The 24,956-nt window shown below is 38.5% G+C and overlaps 1 protein-coding gene across 1 annotated transcript; it reads left to right on the top strand.

Annotated features, from left to right (window-relative positions):
* The first annotated feature begins 1,139 nt into the window (after positions 1 to 1,139).
* LOC140235025 (acetylcholinesterase-like) lies at positions 1,140 to 24,497 on the top strand. Its single transcript, XM_072315064.1, has 10 exons — positions 1,140 to 1,301; positions 1,535 to 1,714; positions 3,063 to 3,222; positions 4,106 to 4,183; positions 5,282 to 5,400; positions 8,420 to 8,587; positions 21,533 to 21,978; positions 22,388 to 22,582; positions 23,799 to 23,980; positions 24,379 to 24,497. The coding sequence occupies exons 1-10, from the start codon at positions 1,140 to 1,142 to the stop codon at positions 24,495 to 24,497; spliced, it is 1,809 nt and encodes a 602-aa protein (XP_072171165.1).
* Positions 24,498 to 24,956: the final 459 nt, after the last annotated feature.

Raw genomic sequence — 24,956 nt, 5'->3', positions numbered from 1 at the left:
ATTGAAATGTATTACATTTGGGGTCGCTAGTTTATTTAGGGTGAAAAAGTGTTACACGTAAGGTCGATTTTACATTGAGCGTTGCATTACAATCACAGGTGGTGCAAGTGTGTGCTAGCTGATATAACGTTACACGTTCAACGCTCGGCGTCAGGGGCCCCTACAACCATTTTAAAGCTAGCTGTAGTTATTTTTGCGTTCTTGTCTGTATTTACATGGCGCCATACTCAAGAACGTAGGCCAATCCACTCGGTCACATCACACAAATGCTGAGAGACCGGGCAAAACAAAAAAAAAATGGTGGGACAGCATCAGTGGCAGCTGAATGAGAGAGTTGTTTGCCCCCTCCGCCGAACTTTCTGCTTTGTTATACGGCCTTGTAGACAGATTCGATCCATTGCACAGTACTTCCATATTTGCTCAAAGAAGCACTTTACTATCACATGACTGTAGGCAGTACTTTTAGAGCTGCTTTCCAGCAACAACAGGAATTCAGTATAGAATCTATAATAGCACGCTGATGAGAAATGAATTCAAAGGCTAACTATTCTGTTTGGGCGTTTCATTCATGCAACGAAGTCTTTGAATCTTGAGCACGAACATACACATGAATGATCCAGTCATCGATACTGGCGCACCTTTGTAACATAATAATGTCTCCGCCATGCTCACTCTATCATTTAGCACATAATATGGCGGATGACGTCATTCAAGATGTAATGTGCGAAAAAGACGAACCTTGTTCCCATAGAATTAAAATCCGTGTGTGTAAGTGTGCATCATAGAGTATGCTTGTAGTAGATTATGAAGATTAAAATGATTAAAAAAACATCATGACAGAGATTAGGGAATGCAGAAAGTGGGAAATTAACACAAGTCACCATGAGTATCATTCTGCTCTGTTGGCAGTTCTTACATAAGACCAGGGCCAGTGTTTGTTCTGAGGATTAAAGTTCCAATTTTGCATAACAATCGTTACGTTTGTTTGTTGAAACGACGAAAGGAGCTGGTCCTGCCTCAAGAAACTCAACTCATAGAGCTTGTACGTGTACCACCTTGCCCCCACATTAATTTTTGCCTCCTGCGAATGGTACAGCCCTAAAACGACTGTAGTAATAGAACCGGGATATGGTTTTACAATGAAGACATTTCTCATTGCACTGGCAGTTTTTACTGTCCTCGAGGCGGTGGATGCACAAAATCCTCGAGTGACAGTCAATGAGGGAATCCTCGTCGGAAAGACTGTCCGCTTCAGCGAAGACACGTTCATCAATAAGACTCGCGATGTCGACGTATTTCTGGTAAGTCATCATTAACCGACATACGGTCATTCTCTACATCCAGTCTTTGCGTTCTCCTCTTAAAACCAAAAATTTGCAGTAAATAAAAATAAAGCAAAGTTTCTCAAGACAATTGGAACCGAAAGAATGCGGTTTGAATTTACTATTTACTATAATTTGTGGTCTTTACAATGTTTACCGTATCACAGTGTGTTAATGTTGAAAGAAGGTTCATTTACTTCTTCTGCATGCAGGGAGTACCCTTTGCTGAGCCGCCAGAGCGATTCGCTCCACCACTACCAAAGGATTCGTGGACAGGCGAAAGAAATGCTACCGAGTTCTCAGCGTCCTGTGTGCAAGATCCGTTTGGGGGTTTATACCCCTTCACCTCAGAGGACTGTCTGTACTTGAACATCTATGCCCCCAGCCAAAGGGTAATAACTGAATATAGCTTTAACATGGGAAGGACACATCACACACACACATAAAATGTGTTCTGAAATAAATGACACTATCTGTAAAAGTAAAAATTCAATGTTGCTTTCCATGTCATCGGTAGTAGAAGAATGGGCGATACAGCACGATCATCTTTTCTGACTTTTTAGGACGGTACTGTTCCTGGAAAGGTCGGTATGGTCTTTCTTTCACACTAGTTTCTTTGATATCTCTTTAGCTTGTCATACATGGGATAAGGTCATGATCACCTTCTTCAGCCCAACATTCACAAAAGGAGTGGGTGGTAATCTGTGTTCTGCATTAATTCGTGACAATGTACATACACTGGAAGATGCTGTATTAATAGACTGATGTCTTTATAATTACATACTTACTAAGTATGAATTTCGTAATGGTTGTGGGTACGTGTGTGTAGGGATTATGTTAATTTTACCACATTAGTTGTCTATTCCTTCTTCGGTTTCGTTGGGGAGATGTTGGGGTTCTTTTCTTCTTCCTGAGTCATTATAACACTCCACCTACCCAGTACTCCGACGAAAGACAACCAAGAGTGAAGACGAGAAGAGAAATGTTTTTCTTCAGTCATTGGACTGTAAGAATAAAAACTGAAGCGAAAGAGATATCAAGTACAGTAAGATTACCCCGACAACTGCCAGAGTATATTCATGTGTATACAAAATGCCTTCTTTTTATGTGTTTGAGATTTTTATAGTATGGTTTACAGCCATATCAAATTTCGGCCGTCAATTCGTTTTCTTGTTACGGATGAATTTTGATGGTCATAAAAACACACAAACACACATACACACACACACACACATACACATACACAAAGAGGGGCAATGTAAGTTGAAACACTTAAATAATGGATAACCCGTGTACCCCTCCATCTTAATATTCTGTTCAATGATATTAGGGCTAACGTGAGAGCACAAATGCATAGTCTGTGCTGGTATCAAGTGGATAATAGAATCTTAAGCGCTTCAGTGAGAATTCCATAGCAATACAACATGACATGTTATAGATCAGATAAGGCAATATCATACAGGGTAACTAAAATATCATACATATACAGTAAGTGAAGAGATAAGTTTATAATGAAAAGCTACCAATTATTAAACATAAATGAACACTTTGATTTTGCATGAATTGTGTGTGACAAGTGACGGGAAATAATGATTTTTTGAATAGATTATGTAAATATATATATATGTGTGTGAGTGTTCATCATATTATGACATACTATATATCATATAATTCCATTATCATATTATATTATAATATATTACATTATATCATATTATATCATATTATATTATATTACAGGAACCTGGTACTCCTGTGATGGTATGGATTCACGGGGGAGGTGTCAGCGAGGGAACGGCCATGACGCATGACTATAGTGGTATCCCATTGGTCACTGTTGGTGACGTCATAGTAGTAGCGATAAACTATCGCTTAGGCATCTTCGCACAATTTTCAACAGGTAAGTATTCTTGCGATATCAGAAAGTGGATGATGAAAGTGGATCATTTGTAGAGGGAGACAAACTGAAGAAACTCAAACCTGAGAAAGTGGATGATTGTCAATTTCTTGCGTGTTTGCAAAGACAAATCTTATTTGCAATTTATAGTTATTTCGTTGGTTGTGCCACAAGGATCAAATTTCGGGTCACTGTATCTTTTTAATAATTTTATAATGTATGATATTACTGATTTCAACATGTGATATTCTATCCGTTGTTGTATTTGCTAATGACGCCAACCTGTTTAACCGGAAAAGATGATGCAGTGATTAATCAGCCTGTCTACAGTGAAATTTGAAAAAGTGCAATATAAAATTATATTATACTTTTCGTTGTATTAATCAATGTGTGCAAAAACTTGGGATTATTATTTAAATTACATTTCTCACATGATATTAAGGACCAACTGGAGTATTGACTAGTCTAAAATCACTTATTTTATCATTGACAATTTCGGTAAATCTTTATGACAGTGTGATTTAATCCATTTATTATGAATTATTGTAATACAGAATCTCTACACTTCAGTAACGTGCAAGACGTGTAGTAACCAAGTCATGAGTTATTATTGGTGCAAACTAAAGAATTATTTTTTTAACATTTATGTACAATTAAACAACTTTTAAATTCGTATATCTACCTACTGTAGTCATTTAAAATGTTCTTTCGTCGTATTCCATCATCCGCCATCATGTCCTGTTGTCTTAGCCGATTTCATTCCTCCTTGTTTTGTTTCCCATTCACTTTACTTTTCTCTCCAACTGAATGCTGCTTTTTCTTTTCTTTTTTTTTTTCTCTCTCTCTCTCTTTCCTATCATTTTCCTTTTTTTTTTTATTTTTCCAGAGGACGATGTGGCACCAGGAAATTATGGTATGCTGGATCAGGTCGCTGCACTGGAATGGATTTATAACAACATCGAGGGTAAGAAAATTCAACATGAGATACCCAATTGGATTGACAGGTGCTCATCTTCAATCAAATATCAGGATTTTATATACAAACCGAGTCACTTTTTTATTTTCTCTCTCTATCTTTGTATATTGCAATTTATATTCACTTTCTGTGTGGATATATGTATTATATATACTGTATTAAATTTCCTCTTCACAATTCAATTTTTCCATTTCAATTCAAACTTTATTTTTACTTTGTTCAACAGAAAAAAAAATCAAATTTTGTCAACAATGTCTATTACTTTTTATTTACTTCATAACACTGTTATATGTAACCTGCAAGGACATGCTGAAACCATCTATCTTTGTTGTTTTTGTTGTTCTTATTGCTGAAGTACAATACTGCCCGTGATTAAAAATTAATATGTTGAGAAAAGACCTCCTATCTCAATGATTTTTCAGGATTTTTTAATATCCAAATTGAGATTCTAAAATGTAATGCTCCCCCTTCCCCCGGGAAAGAAACAGAAACCCTCATGCGGTACAAAACTTAATGACTACCTGAGTGGGGAGGGGAAGGTCCTGCGAAACGGGACAACGTTTTAGTGATAGGCCTACTTGAGAGTGTAAACACGAATAAATGAATTTCGGCTGAATAAAATGGAAAAGTGCAGTTTAATGTAATGCAAACACGACATCAAACATGACTCGACGGAATTAGTGATCATAATATTGTTAATTTGTTCTTTGTCAAAATTCAACTTTTTATATTCTCTCCTTATTTATATTTCGTTGTTAGCAAAGAATCTCCCTTGAGCAAGATACATTAAATGCGCTTTTTTTTTTCTCTCATTCAGCCATAAAGGAAGCAAACCATCACCCTAGGTTGCCTGATTGCTGTCTGATACTCTTTGCAAAAACAAAAACAAAAAACAAAACAAAACAAACAAGCAAACAAACAAACAAACAAAACAAACACACAAAACTGAAATTGTAGTGGCTTTCTATTTAAAACCAGTGCTGCAAATTACGACTGTAAAACTTGCGCGCGTGATTATGCGCCGTACCTAATTTTGTATACATCATTCCTCAACCATCAACTTTATCACTCTCAACACTTTTTCAGCATTTGATGGTAACAAAGATGACATCACTATTTTCGGGCAAAGTGCCGGGGCGACGTACGTCAATTTCCACCTCCTTTCCAAACTCAGCCGAGGTTTCTTCAGTAAAGCGATCTTACAGGTGAGCGCTGCAGTCCCTATATCATTTATTATACAAACCAGAAAGTGTGTAACCCGTTGGCGACAGATGATTCATTGGTAGCAAGTAAAAAGGCGAAATAAGTCAAATATTTTATCTCAAACATATAATAATGATAATAATAATAATAATAATAATAATAATAATAATAATAATAATAATGTAGGTTTTCCCGTCCAATTTCATCAGATTTGCATTCGAATTAATGACAAGGCGTTCAAATTCAAGGGATTTTTGTCACTGCTCTGCTCTCACGGTTCATTTTCATTCTTGAGTATTCAATTTCATTTTATGTCATTTTTTTTTAGATTTTATGTCATTCAATTTAGAGAGAAATTCATTCAGTTTAACGGCTCAAATTTGGCATTCAATTTCGCGCCAGCTGGATTGACGGTGAAATTCGCACCGAATACCAGTTTCACTTTCATTTATAGGCACACAACTTCGACCTTCAAACGTTCGAATTCAGTTAGCATAACCAAGTCCTGTAAATCTATGCAATTCTTATGTTGATGAATGCCAAATTCATCAACGTTCAGTGTTATCATTTGAATTTCAACATTTCTTTTTCACGTTTTCTTTTTCAATTCGGTTAGTTTTACTTTATTTCCAAATCAAAATGGATTATCACATTATTTTACAGAATGGTTAAACTCCGACTTTGCTAACATAATGAGAGATCACATGAGAACATTGATATGTCAAGTGTGATTATAGTCGTATTATAGATTTTGTTTCAGTCATGTTTGGGGTTTGAAATGTGTGTGAGATACATTGCATTGGGATATTCTTTCTGTTACATAATTATTCATAATTTCGATGTTCAGTCTCTCAGTCTCATTATTGTAACAAATGGAGAATATACAAAGAACATGAGCAGCAACGAAAAACACTGCCCAGATGCTGTAAATGTTTGCCTATTCATTAATTTGAATTCCTTAATGTTCATCGCAGATGTGTTGGTGCGAATTTGAATGCGTTTCACGTGCATTTTTAATTTGAACGCGCTGTTTACACGTTTATGTGGCAAAATCAGGAATTCGAATACTGATGAAATTGAATTGAATAAACTATTGTCACAAATGTACACACAAGTAGTTATAGGTACATGTATCAAGGTTGTATGCATGGTTGTTTTAATGTGCACATTGTATGTACACAGGGTGACCAGAATAATGGAGAACATTCTATATGATATAGATATAGTACATACAGGTTGACCAGATCAGTGGAGAATTTTCTACATGGTATACAATGTAGCTACAGTACATGTATGCATGTGACAGGAAATACATTATAGCTCACTCAATCTAGAATGATTTAACCCATTCCAGAAAATTCTAGGAAGTGCTGGCTGAGTGAGGCACTGCCCTTGTAGCCCAATGTGATTGGTAGTTAATTTTGGCAATGATGTTAGTCACATTGTTAGGCAGTGAGTCATCCAGGATTCCTGGAATTTGGACTTGCTAGTATGTTCAGGTATGTGGCCCCAGGTTGGAGAAAATTACAGAATGTACTAGAAAGGGGTGAATGGATAGTATATAAGCTGGAGAAATTCTGCAGTAGGCAGAGTACCCAACACCTCTGCTCTGAGAGTTACGTCACTTCTGGCTCTGAAGCGACTTGTTATAGTCAGTCCTGTGATACCTGCTGACCTGCTATACAAACTGTGTTTGTGGAGATAAGGCCTGGGAGACATTTTGCCTGCAGAGAATTGATTTGCCTACATTGGAGATAGACTCCATATTTTAGTGTCAACGGACATTATTACGGCAAAGCTGTGACGGGCTGGATTCCTTGCTGGACATTATAAAGTAAATCATCATTCAACGCATCAACTGGACGTGGTCGTCATAACGTCTGGATTTTACACGTTTCGCTGTGAACATTATACCGTGGATATCTATCGTGGATTTTACCCCGGATTTATACCGTGGATTAATGCAACCTGTGCCTTTGGAGTTACGTCAGAGGAATCATTCATCTGTGCGTCAAGGATCATTCATCGGTGCATCGAACATCGTATCTGAACATTTTCAAAGGATTACTTGATAACAAAATATGTAAGTGATTCCATTACCGATTTGTAATTGTTTCTATTGATCATTATTGTACTGATGTGAAAACCGATTACGAGTCTGTACCCACAATATCACTGTTAATAAACCGCCTGAACATTAGTTGATTGTTTCTTTTGTGCGATCATTTTCAAAGTGATTTTGGTCGTAACACTTTTTAGCTTTTTGAATGTTGATCTCGGTGACCATTCGAATTCGCTCGAAAATGAATGCTCGCATCATTAAATCGAATGCAAATCTGATGAAATTGGGCGGGAAAACCTATAATATATATATATATATATATATATGTCTAATACTCTGCAAAAAAAAAAAAAACAACAACAACAACAAACATATATATATATATATATATATACAATGTATGGATACCATGTAAGAATGAACACTTCCATCCCAAAAAGTGCCAAACCCCCTTTTAATGGTAAGGACAAAAACCTGGATCTTTATTTAACATGCTTACACTACTTTGTGCCCATCAAAAGAACTCCATAAATATATTGTTGCTTTTTTTTAATGTGCCTCGGAAAATATACGCAGCTTCACTGATTTTTAACAGATTAAAGTTTGGGTATTTTGTGGATTTAGCACGTTTTGGAAAGAAACTAGTCATCTAATGTACATACATATACATAATATGCTTAAATATGTTGCATAACAATATATATAAATATATATATATATATGTATATTATATATGTGTGTGTATATATACATAATTATATGTGTATATATATAGTGAATGTGTACAATATTATGACAGTCTTGTAATTCAGATTTCAGACTGCGCGATGAAATTAGCAGTATCAACGTATGTCTTCCTGTGTCATTTTGAGGCAAAAGTCAGATAGAATGCTTTTGACAAAGCTTATGTCATTTGTTCTATTTCTACTTGTTTATTCGTACATCTGTTACTTAAACAGAGCGGTAGTGCCCTTATGCCATGGGCTTTTGTGCACGATCCAGAGAGAGAAAGGAGGCTATCCCGAGAGTTGGGGGTCGCCTTCGGGTGCGATACGTCCACTTCCGAAGTTTTGGTTGCCTGCCTAAAACTCCAGGATGCCGACGAACTGAGGGCGAAAGGTAATGAGGTAAGTTACAATTAATACATATATTTTAAGTATATATAATTATAAAAAGATAAATAAATAACTAAGAATATACCTATTATAGTACAAAAAGTATGTAATCTAAACAGAAAAACCAACTTATAGATATCGTTTAAAAAAGAACTTCGCAGTCGTAATCACGGTCTCATCCCAAATAGAATAAAACACCAACAAACAAACATGAAAATATTTAAAATAGGTAAATTTTTTTAGAATCTCAAAATCCGAAAAAGCAACTAGCTGTTTATACAAGGTGATAAATGTTTAAAGCAAATGACTTGTCCTATGGTTTCACCAGTAGAACATGATCATTTCAACTTTTTTTTTACTTGTTTAGGCAATTCCGCGGTTAGTAACGTTACGTTTAAGCAAATTTTTATTTTTACAACTCAATCACCAGTAAATGTTATTTATTTCAAGTCAAAATCACATTAAATACATGTTCGTCCTTCCTTTAAGTTTATGATATCGAAAAGAATTAATACAATTCAGCAAGTGGAGTTGCAATGGCAACTTAAAGGGATGGTGTTTATACTAACGATAAAAAAAAAAAAAAAACTAGAAATGTCGCTATGGCGACTGATGCCTCCGCCATAATGCATGATTCTCCCAATAGGCGTATAGTACAATGTCTTCACAATGTGTGATCCATGACAGTTTCACATAACTGGCAAAATATTGAACAGGTTTGTAAGAAATGTCTTGAACTGGGTTTGCTATAATTTTCTAAGAGTGCTGGTACACATATTTGGGGAATTTTGGGGAAGTTTATGCATTGAGTAATTTCAAGGTACGAAGAAAGAGTGTGATGACGATACAAAATAGATTTTTTTTTTTTGGGGGGGGGGGCATTGAAACCTGGCCTTTGACCCTTAACCTTTGACCTTTGACCTTCTGGCTGGAAATTTCCCGGAGAATCTCCATTAGATAATGCATGTATTAAGTTTTGAAACTAATAATGTAAGCATTGCATATACCACTAGTATATGGGGGAAATAGTAAAATTTTGAGGAGTTGACCTTGACCTTTGACCCCTGACTATTGACCCATGACCCCTAAATTCCCTAGATAATCCCTGCCAGACAGTACATGCATATGTACCAAGTTCCACGAAGATACATTGAACCATTTGCGAGAAAAGTAATACTGCAACATTTTCACCTAACCTTTGACCTTTGACCTTATGACATGAAACTCTCTCTGGAGAATCTTTACCCAGTAGTGCATGTCCACACCAAGTTTCAAGAAAATACCTTCAGGCATTGCATAGATATGGGGGAAATTGCAACATTTGTAGCATTTGACCTTGACCTTTTGACCTTTGACCTCTTGCCAATGTCACTAAAATCTACTCAACTAATTATCCCACCATACATCATCCTTGGACCAAGTTTGGCGAAAGCTGCTTCATCCAGTTTTGAGTTATCACGTAAACAGATAAATTTTAGGATTTGACCTTGATCTTTGACCTTTGACCTCTGTCCGATTTCACTGAAAAACTAATCAAGTAATTGTCCCATCATACATCATCCTCCAACAAAGTTTGGTGAAATTTGCTCCATCCAGTCTTGAGTTATCGCGTAAACGGATACAATTTCATGATTTGACCTTTGACCTTTGACCTTTGACCTTTAGCCGATTTCACCCAAAATCTAATCAAATAATTGCCCCATCATACTTCATACTTGGACCAAGTTTGGTAAAATTCCAGTAAATATTACTCAAGTTATCGCGCAAACGAAAGCGGACGGACGGACGTACAGACATACGGACGTACGTACGGACGTACGGATGTACGGACGGACGGACAACCCGAAAACATAATGCCTCCGGCACCACTTCGTGGCGGAGGCATAAAAAAGACAAGGTAAAAGACACGATAACCCCGATACTGTACAGGCATGCTAACCTGGAAACATTTACACTCACTGCACTTCCGACATAAAGACAAACCGAGAATGGCGTATGCATGTTCGTGGATTTATTGGAGAGTACAAGTTTACCAAAACAAAAAGTGCTTACCACATTACATAACATAGTTACTCATGATAACATGATAGGGTTGTACACTTTATAGACGAGAAAGTAAAAACATGATCATACCAATGCTTGTTATACACAATTATACTTTCCGGTTTCAGGATTCGGTAATTTTACACCGACAAACAGCAATATCATCCAAGTAGTAAGTGCTTTCAAACACGCCACTGCTATGTCTAACTCTGGAAGGACCCGGGTTTTCTCTCCGCAAATTTGTATTTATCTCATGACGAGCATCTGCACCGTGGAATCAACAACATATATATATGGCAGTGCTCTCTGCGTACGGGCCACCTACAGACAAGCACCCCGGTTCCCGCCTTGCCTCTTAGGCCCTTGTCGGAGGACTCCCTGCATGGTAATCCGAGAAGTATCCCCATCGAGTATAACTACAATGGACTTCTCTGATTGACAGGCGAGCCCACTCAACTCGGAACCCACAAGCGCGTACAGACCCATATACAAAAGCCCCCTGCATCAGAAAAGTGCTCGGCACTAGTCAAAGGCGGGCGCGTCCGTGACCCGCCGGCTTTCCTCACGGTGCCTCTCGATGCATAAATGGCCACAATAACAATTGTTAATAAAACAAACATTCCGAAATACACCCTTCCCTACGAGTTTGACATAACAAGTGGAAAACATTTCATGTACTGTATAAACTACATCTGCGCAGAGGCCCAGAAATGAACAATTTCCGCCTCTACCAATCCCCACCAGAAAAGACGCGCAGCACCGCACCAGTCATGAACACGAAGCGACGCCACCCAGATTTGTACCGTGAGGAACACAGCCCCAGCGCCGCCGCGCGTCCACGGTACAGCGGTTATGCCCCAGTCACATAATGCTCTGCGTCCGGCGTTACGTCCAAAAAAGCCATATTTTCCACGGACCCCCGCGGATCTTTTGCCGTCACCAGAAATTTGTACAAAAACATGCGGGCAAAAAATGCATGCGATACGAACAGATACGACCAGATGCGAATACTTGCGTCCACTTGCGGATATTCTTACGAATTGGCACATAATAGTTCTGAACACTTGCGGAGAGTTGCGCATTTTTCGGATAGTTACGGATAGTAACAGATTGCTATGAACAATATGGCAATTTGGTTTTCTCTTACGATCCCTGCTAAGTCAGTGTATTATGACAGCAAGGTTATCACATTTTGGACTGTCTTACATTGTACACTGGGGGAAACTGAAATAGAATTACGTACAAGTTGTGAAAAAATCGTAATCCTTTAATTTACTTTACAATAATAAAAGATATATGAAATTTTGAACTTGAAGTTTGTTTGTGCAACTCAAATATGAATAAACGTCAAAAATGTAAAGAATGTATGTGACCGTGCATCACAAAACGAACAAAAAGTCGCACACACTGATTTTGTGTGAGGACTGAAAATAGGTGAAATGGGTCAACCGAGCCGATTTCGACTTGGCTACCCTGGGTAAATAAGGCCTTATCATTATTCTTCTTATTGTTATTATCATTATTGTTATTATTACTATTATTGTTATTATTATTATTATTATTATTAATAGTATTACCATTATTATCATTATTGGTAATATTATTATTATCATTATTATTATTATTATTATCATGATTATTATTATTATTAATAGCATTACCATTATAATCATTATTAGTAATATTATTATTATTATTATCATTATCAATTTCAGTTTAATCTGATAATCCCCTCATTGTTGTTACTCCGGTTGTTTCCATCCTGTTTTTTGTCCCATTCATCGCATAACCAGCACGGCTTGATAAAGACTAAGCGCTTGAATAGACACACTACTTCAGAGTCTCTTTTCTCAGTTCACACTTTTTCTGAGTTTGTGCATTCTTTCCAATATTTAGATAGGTTAGGAGAGTCCATTTGATTTGAGTAATACATCATTTTAAAGCTTAAAGTCTTCTCTTTCAGAAAATGCTCCCAACTAAGATTTCATGTGCGGCGACTTTTTGTGTGTTTTGTGGTGCAGGGTCACATATAACATCACTATACCACAAATAAAATACAATATATATCGAAAAGTTAAACATTAGAGTAAGAAAATATTACTTGCAGTCATGGAATAGACAAACTGTGGTTACGCTGTCGTTGTTCAGCGATATTCATGACTTATTAGGATATGTTTAAGGAGATATTTATGATAACGCAGTGCTTATAAAATTTACAGAAAAAAGACATTAAAACCTTCAAACATCCCTCCCACACCCAAGTACAATATCAAGTCATCTCTTGAAGTAATGTGTTTTCTGTTTGAATTTCTTGTATGCATGTCATTTTGTAATGCGCAGTAGAGTATATTATTACAGTAGCTGCGCAATATAAATGTCCTTTATTATTATTATTAGTAGTAGTAGTAGTAGTAGTAGTATCAAAAAAAAATGTAATACACATTCGATACAGCGTAAAGTGCATGGGTAAGACTATAGAGAAATACTAAATTCGTTCTCATTTTATATAGTTGCCCCTGTCCCACACCTTCCCCGGCCAGAAAAGTTTATAAAATGCTGTCACCCCAACCCCTACCGAAAATATTGCTTTTTTTTCGAAAAATATACAATCGAAGAGTACAAGAAAAAAAAGTTCAGCACCAAGAGTCAACCGATGTCATGAGTATACATGGTATATGGGTGCCACTTAAAATTACCATTAATTGCGGGAGAAATTTCATAATTTGACCATGTAGTTCTGCCTCTCCACCGCTCCGACTGTGTTGTAGCATTCCTTCAGGTAAAGACGCTGCAGCTTGGCAACAGGAGTAGTGTGCCTTCCCACGAGTCTCTGTGTTCCCATCATGCGAGTGGAAAACGGAAAACGTCGAAGGATGTAATTGTCCGCAACATCCGTAGCTGTCCGTAAATATTCGTAAGCGGACGAAACTGTTGTGATACGTTAACTTGCGGTTAATTTCGGATACTTACGGTGGACGTAAGCGAACGCAAACGGACGGGAGGTAAATTTTTTTACGGATGGTCTGCGTCCAAGCCACGGGTAGGTACGTAGACTTACGGATAGTTACGTTTGGTTACGGTTACTTGCGTAAGTTTGCGTCCGTGGCGTCCCTCTGCGAAATTTTGAACATTTCAAAATTTCGCAGGTTCGGCGACGTCATTTTGCGTTTCTTTACGGATGAGTTACGGGCAGTTACGTCTACATACGTCCCTTCGGATGCCTGCGTCCACGCTGCGTCCCCCTGCGTCCACTCATTCGTATCTATCCGCGGCGGACGTAATCCATCGTAAAACACTGTGTGACTGGGGCATAAAAGGGGGGACGCAATAAAGATCCACGTTACACATATTTTGTTGTTGTTGTTTTGCTATACACAACGTTAATCTAGAAAGCACACATCGGGACAAGAGCTAGTTTACATCCTATAGTAAAGGCATTTTATGACTATCTCTAGCCCCACAAAACATTACAAAACATTTACTACCAAACTTGGGAGTTATCGAACTCAAAACGATCTCATAGACTCCCTTATCAATCTAATGAACACCTTTCATTACCAACCTCACTACCCGTGTCTATTATTATTATTATTTAACAACTTAGACATAGTTGCTATTGTTTAACAAAATTCTCAGTACATGCATCAATCAAACATTGTGGTAGGTATTGATGTGCCCACGTTATTGTGAGTGAAAAGGGGCAACAAAAACAAATCACTCCTAGCTCATTAAACAGTCGTTATAGGTTTTGCCAAATTCAGAGTACATACCTGTACCAGTAAAGATTTGTGGTACATCATTATTGGTGTACCCAACGTGAGTGCAAGAGGCAACTGACACATAAAAAGACAAAAACAAAACAAAACAAAAGCAAACCACACCTAGCTCATATCACTATGTCTCATCAAGTTTCTAGCATTTGTAGATCTGTAAGATACCAACTTCGCAATATCGGCTTCATTAGAAAATATTTGAACCGATCTTCTACCGAAAAATTAGTCCATGCTTTGATATCCACTAGGCTCGATTTTGGAAACTCTGTCTTATTTAACTCAGCTCTCCATGCTACAGAGGCTTCAAAATGCGGCAGCACGCATCATTACACTATCCAAGAAGCACACTCACATCACCCCTATTTTGAGATCACTTCATTGGTTACCAGTCAAAGATCGCATTATTTTTAAGATGTTACTTCTGACATTTCATTGCATTCAGGGCGCTGCTCCTCAGTATAACATTGACTTACTCCATAATTACATCCCTGCTAGATCTCTACGTTCATCCAACTCCGGTTCTCTGATAATTCCAAGATTCACTACAATATGGGGCACACGTGCCTTTAGCCGTGCTGCTCCCACCTTATGGAATAACTTACCTTCAGCCGTAAAAAAAAAAAAAAAAAAAAAAAAAAAATTGTTCTTCATCAGACCCTTTTAAAAGCAGTCTAAAAACTCACTTGTTTAAAGCCTCAATTTGATTACTCGTTACATGTATTTGATATTTGTATGTCTTTGTCTCCTTCACTTTCTCTTCCTTCCGCGCCTAGAGCACTCTGCAGAGTGGATTTGGCGCTATATAAATCATATCAATTATTAATTATTATCATATCAATTATCATGTCGGCTATCCCGCTTCTGAGGTCTTTTAGAAATAGTGCTATGCCAACATCGGATAAGTGTATCCCGTCCTGTCTGTAAAGAGTGGCGTCATGATGTCGGATGGCTTGATGCGTAATAACAGGAGCCCCTGCTTGCAGACAACATGCGCGTGTTCGCTTGTTCATAGCAAGGCGAATCCTATCAGCACAATTTTGGTGGGAATCCGCAAAACGGGCGTATTTCCTCCTTGGCAGGATTTCCGACCAAACAATCATTGCTTCTGGAAGAAGTTGCTGCAATTCAAACATTGTCTCTGAGACCAGCTCCATCCGTGCTTTCTTCGGAAAAAACCCGATGTCGTTTGTACCCGCGTGGATGATGACGTGTGACAAGTTGCAGAAGTGCTGAGACGAAAGAATCGATTCCAGCCTGCTATGAACCTGGCCGAGTCGAAGCCCCCTATATCCTCTCCATTGGACTGGAGCCCGCTGCCTCATTGCTTGGACTCCCTCTCGCCTGGCGAATCTCCCGGCCCAGTACGCTACCAGTCCCAAACTACCAGGATCGTACGCCGGCCTCGCCTGCCTGCAAAACAAAGAAAACTATCACCCGGCAGCGTCTGGCTCAACCAAATATTTGCTCTATGTGCCCAAGCCTTTGTATATAGTAAAATTGTCCATACTTTTCGACATAATTCACAATTTCTAAGCTGGATTAACCCTAGTAAACTGGGTTAATCATACTTGAACTGGTCTATAATCTAACATGTTAATTTACAAAAGTTTATGTGCTCAAACTGAATGTTGTAGTGAGCAAGACACTCGTTCCTCAGCATACCACAGTATATACCAACATAACAAAAACATATCCACTATTTTAGTAACTATAGCAACATGAAGCTACGAACATAAACTGTCCCCAACATGTAAGGGACTATTCTGCCCCTACCAAATTTATGCGAATGTAACGTTTATGTGTATCTGTCACCCAGCGCCCCATCTGCTGGATTACCTGCGAGTCAAAACCCGCTACTGCTGCCGCCGTGGTAGCACCTATTCGGAATGAGTGGGAGGTGAAACGCGACTCTAGTGCGCCAGCCATAGCCGGGAAAACGGGCAGCAGATCTAACGACGTCCATATACTTGAACAACTCTCTCGCCCGGGAACCGTGTCTCTCGGTATACACTGATGCGTATACAGTGAAGGCACTAGTTCACTGCTCTATGGTGGTAATTCGTGGGACTTTGCGCTGCGGCTGTAGTTGTAGTGCAGCACTAGCCCCGGAGACCGCGCCGCAAGGCGCGGTCCTGGCGGCTACCTCGCTGCTGAGCGGGAGCAAAAATCACAAATAACTCCATTGCCACATTCACGGCGACTTCACAAATAAAGCACGTCTAAATTTCTATCATAAACACAGTGACAATTAAAAAAAAAATGAAATATGCATTACATTTTCGACTTGGTTCTTCTCACCCATTTATCTAGAAACTGCAAAATTTTCCACATTTTTAGGAGTAATAAGCGGCCTGCCCTAGTGCAACAGTGGAAAGACTTGCTGCTATATCCATTAGTACGCATCTACGCATGCGTGAACAATGACGTCAACGTTACGGACGCTCAAGGATATGAATGATGCACCATCGCACGGTGCATATAAGGTGAAATGAATATGCATCATGTAGCCAGCAATACAGCTGTCAATGCACTGCACTGCATGCATGCTGTGCGCATGTGCAAGTGATTGTGAGTTTTAGTGAGCATCGTTGAGCTGAAGATATTCGCCTTATAAGACAACATTTTCTGCATCATAAGCAATGAAATGCATCAGTCACCGAAATCAATCATTTAGGTTTAATCGACCCATGTAAATAATCCTAGTAGTTTTTGTTGAAAAATTAAGAAAATATAGCGCCGAAACGGCACCGTTTTGTACAACTCCTCGATCTGAATGCGATCTGAATCTGGTCGCAGTTAGTGCAGCACCTGAGTATAGGGGTTTGATCACTTTGAATCGGGACATTCTTGAGTAAACAACCCAAATCTACAAACTCGCCCTTCCATATCTTTTCTTTGGTCGATATGGGAACCGTTGAACCTAGCTCTTCCCTAGGTGTCGACATCAGGGGAGGCTTCGGGAATCCGTCTGACGACTGACCCTGTTCAACGTCCTCGATCACAGGCATTTCATTAACCTTATGTACGGTCACCGTAGGCCAAGGCACTAGCAGCCCTTCATTGGGTACTCACCGTTATCGCCGACCGCGCCACCCATGTCCTGCTCAGGCTGGGCCGTCACATGAGCTCGCCTCCCGGCCGCCTGCCCCGTATCACGGTCCTCAGTCTGCACCCTGTAGTCCGGCTGCCCAACAGCGGAACTTGCGCCGGTGCCCCGGCTGGTATCATGTTCGTCTGCTGGGCTTCGGGCCGCCGACCCCGCGGATCGCGAGGACACTGGAGGGGGAGTAGTCGTTCCTTCCCGGCGTGTACTGGGTGCGGGAGCATTCCGAGCAATCCTCCTTGCTCTTGTCGGTACAGGAGGAGCACTGACCGATGCTGCAGCCCGTGAAGTTTTCCGCTGCGAATGTTTTGGCATGTGCTTTGGCATCTTGGAAATTCCACTGCCTCTGATCGTAGCAAGAGTTGACGATTTTGTATCCGAATGAATAGCTCTATACAATAATTTAAGCGAGGGCCCAAAATTGATGCTCTCTCCGTGAAATCCACGTACAGAATGATCCCTTCTCACATTAATTGCTAAACTTTCCCACGCTAAATGTTCAGCTTTCCCACGCGCACTGCTAAGCGTACTAATGCGGTTGCGCCATCGGGAACCATCAAAGGAGATCACACGTTCATGTTTTCGGCGGCGCTCTTTGCGTATGCCGCCTGCTCTCAGGCTCCGACTAGCGCCGAACGCCCTCAAAGGCAGAAAACAAGTCAGTGAGCGAGTGTATACCCCTTTTAACGACTAGCGCCGTTAAAGGAATTAACTGCACCTTGAATATGAGACCATTCTGAAGCAAATAATTTTCACTCAACAATAGACACATAATGTACTCAAATGAATCCCACAAGGATTGGAACAATCATCCCCCAGCATTCCCACTGATTCCCACTGACCTGTTACTAGCCATCCCCTTTAATGCGCTTTACGAAAGTAAAATAATTAAAAAAAAAAGACTAGACTTGGAATTTGTCAACACTGACAAATTAGGTGATCCGATCTTTTCGAAAATCAATGATTTGAGTTCTGATCCCAATATAGGCATGACCATACAGGTTTCATCTGTGTTTAGGAACAATGGCCGTGTGATGTTTGGATTCTCATTTAGAAAAGGGAGTCAGGTCTGCCATCTTTGGTACCAAATTCCGTATACACTATAACGAAGATACAAAATGAAGTACATATGACCTTTGACCCCACTTTGCACAGACAAGATGGCATCTGAGTAAAAAGTGGTTATTTTGTGAAATGATCCTTGTAACATGGTACGTGTACAAAATATGGGAAAGATAAGACATGTATTCACCAAGATACAGGATGAAACATTTATGACCTTTGACCCTAGTTTACATACCCAAGATGGCGTCTGATCAAGTAGTTGTTATTTTATGAAATAATGTACGTGACATGAACTAAACATGTGCAAAATATGGGGATGACAGGGCCTGCTTTTTCTTAAGTTATTGCAAAGAAAGTTGCAGAAAGAGAAAAATGTCTCAATACATCGAAGATAAGCTCTAATTTCAACCACGTTTTTTGACGTGATCCCGACATCGTATAAAATCAAAGGGCATAATTGCAATAGCGCAAAGTCTTAGCTACAACATACTAAAATATGGTAGAAATTCACTAAAGGGAAAGTGAGCTAGTGCTCGATAAAGACAATCATGTCAATTTTCACATTTAAAAAAATTCCCTCCCATAGAGATAACACGTCATAACGAAGATACTGAAAGAAGTACATATGACCTTTGACCCCATTTTCCACAGACAAGATGGCATCTGAGGAAAAAGTGGTTATTTTCTGAAATGATCCTTGTAACATGGTCTTTACGTGTACAAAATATGGGAAAGATAAGACATGATTTTGTTGTTGGTATTGTATGATTATCATACATTTTTGTGTTTATTTGTATGTATGTGTTCATGCAGGGCCTCCAAGAACAACAGTGTTTAACCCACTGACGGAGCCACCCTGTGAAAATAAAACATATAAATAAATAAATAAATAAATAAATGTATTCACCAAGATACAGGATGAAACATTTATGACTTTTGACCCTAATTTACATACCCAAGATGGCACCTGATCAAATAATTGTTATTTTATGAAATAATGCCCCTGACATGAACAAAACATGTGCAAAATATGGTGGTGATAGGGTATGTTTTTCTCGAGTTATTGCAGAGAAAGTTGCAGAAAAAAGGACATATTTCTATACATCGAAGATAAGCTTTAATTTCAACCAAGTTTTTGGACGTGATCCCGACATCAAATGAAAAAATAGAGGGCACAATTACGATAGCACAAAGTCTCAGCTATAACATATTAAAATCTGGGAGAAATTCACCGAAGCATAAGGGAGCTAGTGCTCGATAAAGATAGTCATGTCAATTTTCATTTCCAGAAAAACTGCACTCCCATAGAGATAACACGTAAATTGGTCAAATTTGACAAGATTACGAGGTGATGCCGTCATCCAATCAAAATGTTGTTGTACATTAATGAAAGAGTATTTAATAAGCTACATCATACTGAAATCTGGGTGAAAATTGGCAAAGGATTAGTGCGATACGCTCGAGTGAACTTGAAACTCGATGACGTCATTTTGAAAATTTACTTTTTTTATTTTATTAAGAAATTTGATATCTTTTAATCATTTTTCCAGCATCGACAACCAATGAAATGACATGTACAACTCATCAGCTTTCAGACTATAAAAAGAAAATGGGGGGTCACCGTCCATCCTGACGAGTAATATCGGATTTAAAATTGGCGGTTTTTTGGCATTGTTGCACTGTATATCGCCATTGACGCGCGCGCGGAATTTCAACTTTGACGGGCCCGTATAACGTCATATTGAGTCAGATTGACTTGAAACTTGGTAGAAATATTCCTTGACATTTCAGGCATCCGATAAACGTGAAAAAACGGGAAATTTCTGTTGCATATGAACTGTGCATGCGTATATGTGCGCGCGCGTACGCGTCCGTCCGATTTTTTCAATTTTTCAAAAAATGCTCCAAATGGTCTGAAACGTGTGCAAAAAAAAAAATTTGAGCTCGATTTGAGCATACAAATATTTCAACGCGCGCGTACGCGCACGTTTTAGGAGAAAATACGAATTTTGAGAATATGAGTAAAATGCGCATAACTTGAAATGTTTGTGACGTAAATTTCATTGAATAATTCCATTCCAATAATGAGATATGAATGAAAATGTGTTTTCATATAATGACGTCATAGTGACGTCACGGTCGACTGATCACAATGATACATTAGATTTGTCGTCTTAGGGACATGATACATATACGGTATGAGTTTGAAATTGATACTCTGAGAACTTTTTGAGTAAGTAGATACACAACTTTTGTCCAGAAATAAGAAGAACCAACAAAGAATCCGTAGAGATACAGAAGGTGATCCGAGAGGATACTCGGATCACCTAATAAAAACAAAGCTGCATGGAAACATTGCAATGATGGGTTCACTTCTATTTGGCCTAGTTTGTATCCAAACGATATCAAAGAATGTGGAATTGCTTTTTCGCACACGACCACTTCCAGCAGCACTACACGTCAAACAATGACTAGTCCATTTGTGCTCAATAACTGCATGGTAACAATCAGTTATTGCAACTAATTGAAACAGAAGCAAAAAATAAAGTGTAAAACCGTTCAGATGTTTGAAGTTCGCCTGTTACAACTACATATATCTTTGAAGTTGAAGCTTAATGATATACATTGATGAACAATTTTTCAGTTATTCGACATGACATTGTTGGTAATGATCTACAGGTAGTCAAATTTGGCTTGATCTATATCAACGTGTATAGTCGTAATTACATATTTTCCTAATTTACCTAGGGGTTAGGTAATAATTATGATTTTGACTGGCCTTGAGGGAAATACCACATAAATATTGCCCGCACTGAAAGAATATTGCCCTCCTCTTCGACTCGGGCAATATTTTTTCAGTTTGGGCAATATTTTCTGGTATCTCCCTCGAGGCCAGTAAATATTATATAAGTATTTTTTTCTCTCTCTCTGTATCTCCGTCTCTACCGTCCCTATCTCTTTCTTTATTGACAGTTGTATAATATCGGCGAAGCTTACCTGGTTACTCTTGACGGTACATTTCTTGAAGACACCCCTGCGAACCTTTACGAGATAGGAGACTTTGCGAAGGTACCCCTACTCGCTGGAGTTACCAAGGACGAGGGAACTTTGTTTCCGATCCTCTTTTTTCAAGACTATATTGGCACCTCCACACCGCCTGTGGTCGATCGCGCAACATTCGACGTAATGGTCAACTTTTTCAGGAGTTATGGGTTAAACGATGATATCCTAGAGGATTCCATCAACCAGGAGTACATTGACTGGACCATCGCAGATTACCCGGATGCGGACTACTTTCAATCTTTGGTTGACCTGGGAACAGACTTTTATTATGCCGCCCCGACTGATTACGTAATCAGGAAACACGCAAACGCCGGAGGGACGGTGTACAAGTATTTCATGACCCACGAGCCATCACAGTACGCAATTTGGTTCATGTTATACTTCTCTTGTTATAACGTGTAAACTAAGTTACATGCGTTTGTGTACGTGTGTGTGTAGGCGCAGTATATTATCTCCGTTTAATATTGTAGAAAGAATAAGATCAGAAAAAAGATCGAGTGGAACCTTACATAAAAATGGGAAGAGTACTTCAAGTACTCACATATTTTGAAGACACTTTTCTAATGTTATTTACCATGATATTAAATACTTATTTTTTTTTCGTGATTGATGTAAGTAATCATCACTATGTAAAATGATGACTGTTAACTTTTTTTGCCATTTCTTTTTATTTTGATCAATGATTGAAATCATTGCGAATTATTCCTTGGATCCAGAGAAATGTATCAATTTGTTTCATCTGTTCATGACAATGTTCATTGCCAGGAGCTTTTATCAGTATGGAGACATCGTGCCCTCTACCCCGTGGCGTAGAGCGGGCCATGGAGAAGACCTGACTTTTGTTTTCGGGATGCCCTTCATTGACGAGCTGTACAACATCAAGGCATACAATATGACCGCAGAAGAAAAGACCCTCTCCTTTAAGTTCATGGAATTCTGGACGAACTTTGCAAAGTCAGGGTAAGCTTTTGTTTACAACTCCCATTTCACATTAAAATAGTAACTAGATAATTAAAACAATTACTCACACCCATCGATTGCAAATAATGATGCTTTGTGCACTACATTTTCTTTCTCTCAACAGGGTATAGGTTAAGATGAGCAGTAGGCCTAGAGAGTTTGTTTTAGAATTTTTCTATATGCTTAGTCTAAAATGAGAGCGCAAATGGAGCTTCAAGAAGAGCCACGCCGCTTGTTAACTCTGTAATTATCTAAGGTTGAGATGGTGATCCCGACAGGATTAATTTCAGGAAGAAAAGGATATGGAGCCAAGTCCAAGTGCTCACAGCTTATAAGTGCCATTTTGTTGTAATTTTGAAGTGGATTTCTTTATTAAGTCAGCACGTCGAAAGGAAACTATATAATGCAAATGTTTGCTTACTTATGACTTGTGATTTATGATACACTCATCATTGCTTATGTGGTCAAAGGAATAGCTACACATGTAAATACGTGTTAAATATCTTATGGCAATGGTAATATTTCTACCTTTTCATTCTAGATTACTCGGATACGTCCACAGGCAGAGAGACATACACACAACAACAACAGCAACAAAAATATTTCTTTTTCATTCAAAGTTCTGGCATCGACATCATCTGTCAATCATTGCTTAAAGTACTGAAATAAAGAACACAAAACACTGGACTGCACGTTTTACCAGACTGAGTGTATCGGGCATGTATCTGTGTTGAAATGATTATTAACATTAACATTTCAGTGCATTTAAATCAATTAAGTACTGAAAAAATTCATTGACAGATGATGTCATCAGCATTTTTGTTTTTGTTTTAGGTGTATCCAAGCAATGTGAAGAAAAATAAAAGAAATTTTGATTTCGATAGATTACTGGGATAGGCACATACTTATGTAAATATTCAAGCGGTCACATACAAGTAAAGATCGACAGGGCATATGAAGCGATAAAGCGTGGGGTCTTGATTTGATATTATTTCTGACAAGTTTCTGGTATGTTGTTATTTATATTTTTATTAGAGTGGACCAAATCCAGTGAAATACACGGTAGCTTCCGAACAAAACGACATTAACCATTACGGTCTCAATAATGACATGGTTAATTTCTAATTTCGGTTGAATAACTGTTTATTAACAGCACGTTGATACTCATAAAGAAAGGAATACGAATAATGATTCTTTGTCATATAACTGAACGCAGAGATCCCAGCAGACCCAGTGAGGACGTTCCCCGAGGAGAAGGGGAAGATTTCTGGCCTCTCTACACCATCCCTGAGCTCAGTCACAAAGAGTTATCACTCGAGCTGGGAGTGGGAAGAGCCGCTAGAGCGAGGGGATGTCACTTCTGGAATCACTACATACCTTCTCTCATGATCTTTACAAGTAAGACAGACATAAATCATCTCATCATTATACACTACACTTTCTTGAACTGGTCTGACGTTTGAATTGTGGCTTGAAAAAAAGAAGTATGATTTTAATCGCTGCAGAAAACATCTAATTAATCACGTGCGAGTGTACGATTCCATTTTGATAGATATAATTTGGTTACCATTATAATTTTGAAGGTTAAGTTTCTTTGGTTCGGAGTTTCCATTCGACCTTGACGCTGTCATTTTCGGTTGTACAATGTATGAATAAGAAAGTTCCTTGTGTAGTCATTGTAGTGTGGAAGAGGAGTATTTATAGCATCGATGTTGCTGGATTTTTGGAATATCATCGAGTATGATTACTTGGTAAGGTGCTGTGATATGTTCCTTTTGGTGTTGTTTATGTTGCAGGCAGCATGACGGAAGAGGAGAGAGAATGGCGGGAAAGCTACAACGACTGGAAGGGGGAGATGGTAGAATGGCAGCGGGTGTTCGAGGATTACAAAAAAGGGGCTACCTGTAATAACTAATAGGCTTCCTAATGAATGTGCATGAGACACAGAGGCAAAACAGCGCAAAACCACATTTCATACTACTATTGTTGATATGGTTGGTAAAATATCAAAAAAAAAAATGATGTGATTTTTTAAACAAGGGCGAAAATTTTACACGTTTATTAAATATCCTCCTTTATTGCAACTGATTGACGTAAATAAGCACTGAATTGTTCAGTGTTTACTTATATAATTACTAATTAATTCAGAGCTTATTTACGTTAACGTAGGGCAATTTGTCAATCAGTTGCAAGTTTTTATATTTTACACGCAATAATGAATTGATATATGTGGCGAAATCTTATTCTGTCTTCACGTTGGTTAACTGCCGCCACAATCAGCTGGCTATAAATGTTATGCACTGTCACTCGTAAGGTAATTCTACAAAACTTCAAATACAATTTCTGACCTTTGTTTTAATTGTCATTTACGTAC

The sequence above is a fragment of the Diadema setosum genome, chromosome 11 (assembly GCF_964275005.1).
Source record: "Diadema setosum chromosome 11, eeDiaSeto1, whole genome shotgun sequence".
In the NCBI taxonomy this organism is placed as follows: domain Eukaryota; kingdom Metazoa; phylum Echinodermata; class Echinoidea; order Diadematoida; family Diadematidae; genus Diadema; species Diadema setosum.
Note: the sequence above shows the minus strand (reverse complement) of the source record. Positions and strands in the feature narration are given on the sequence as shown.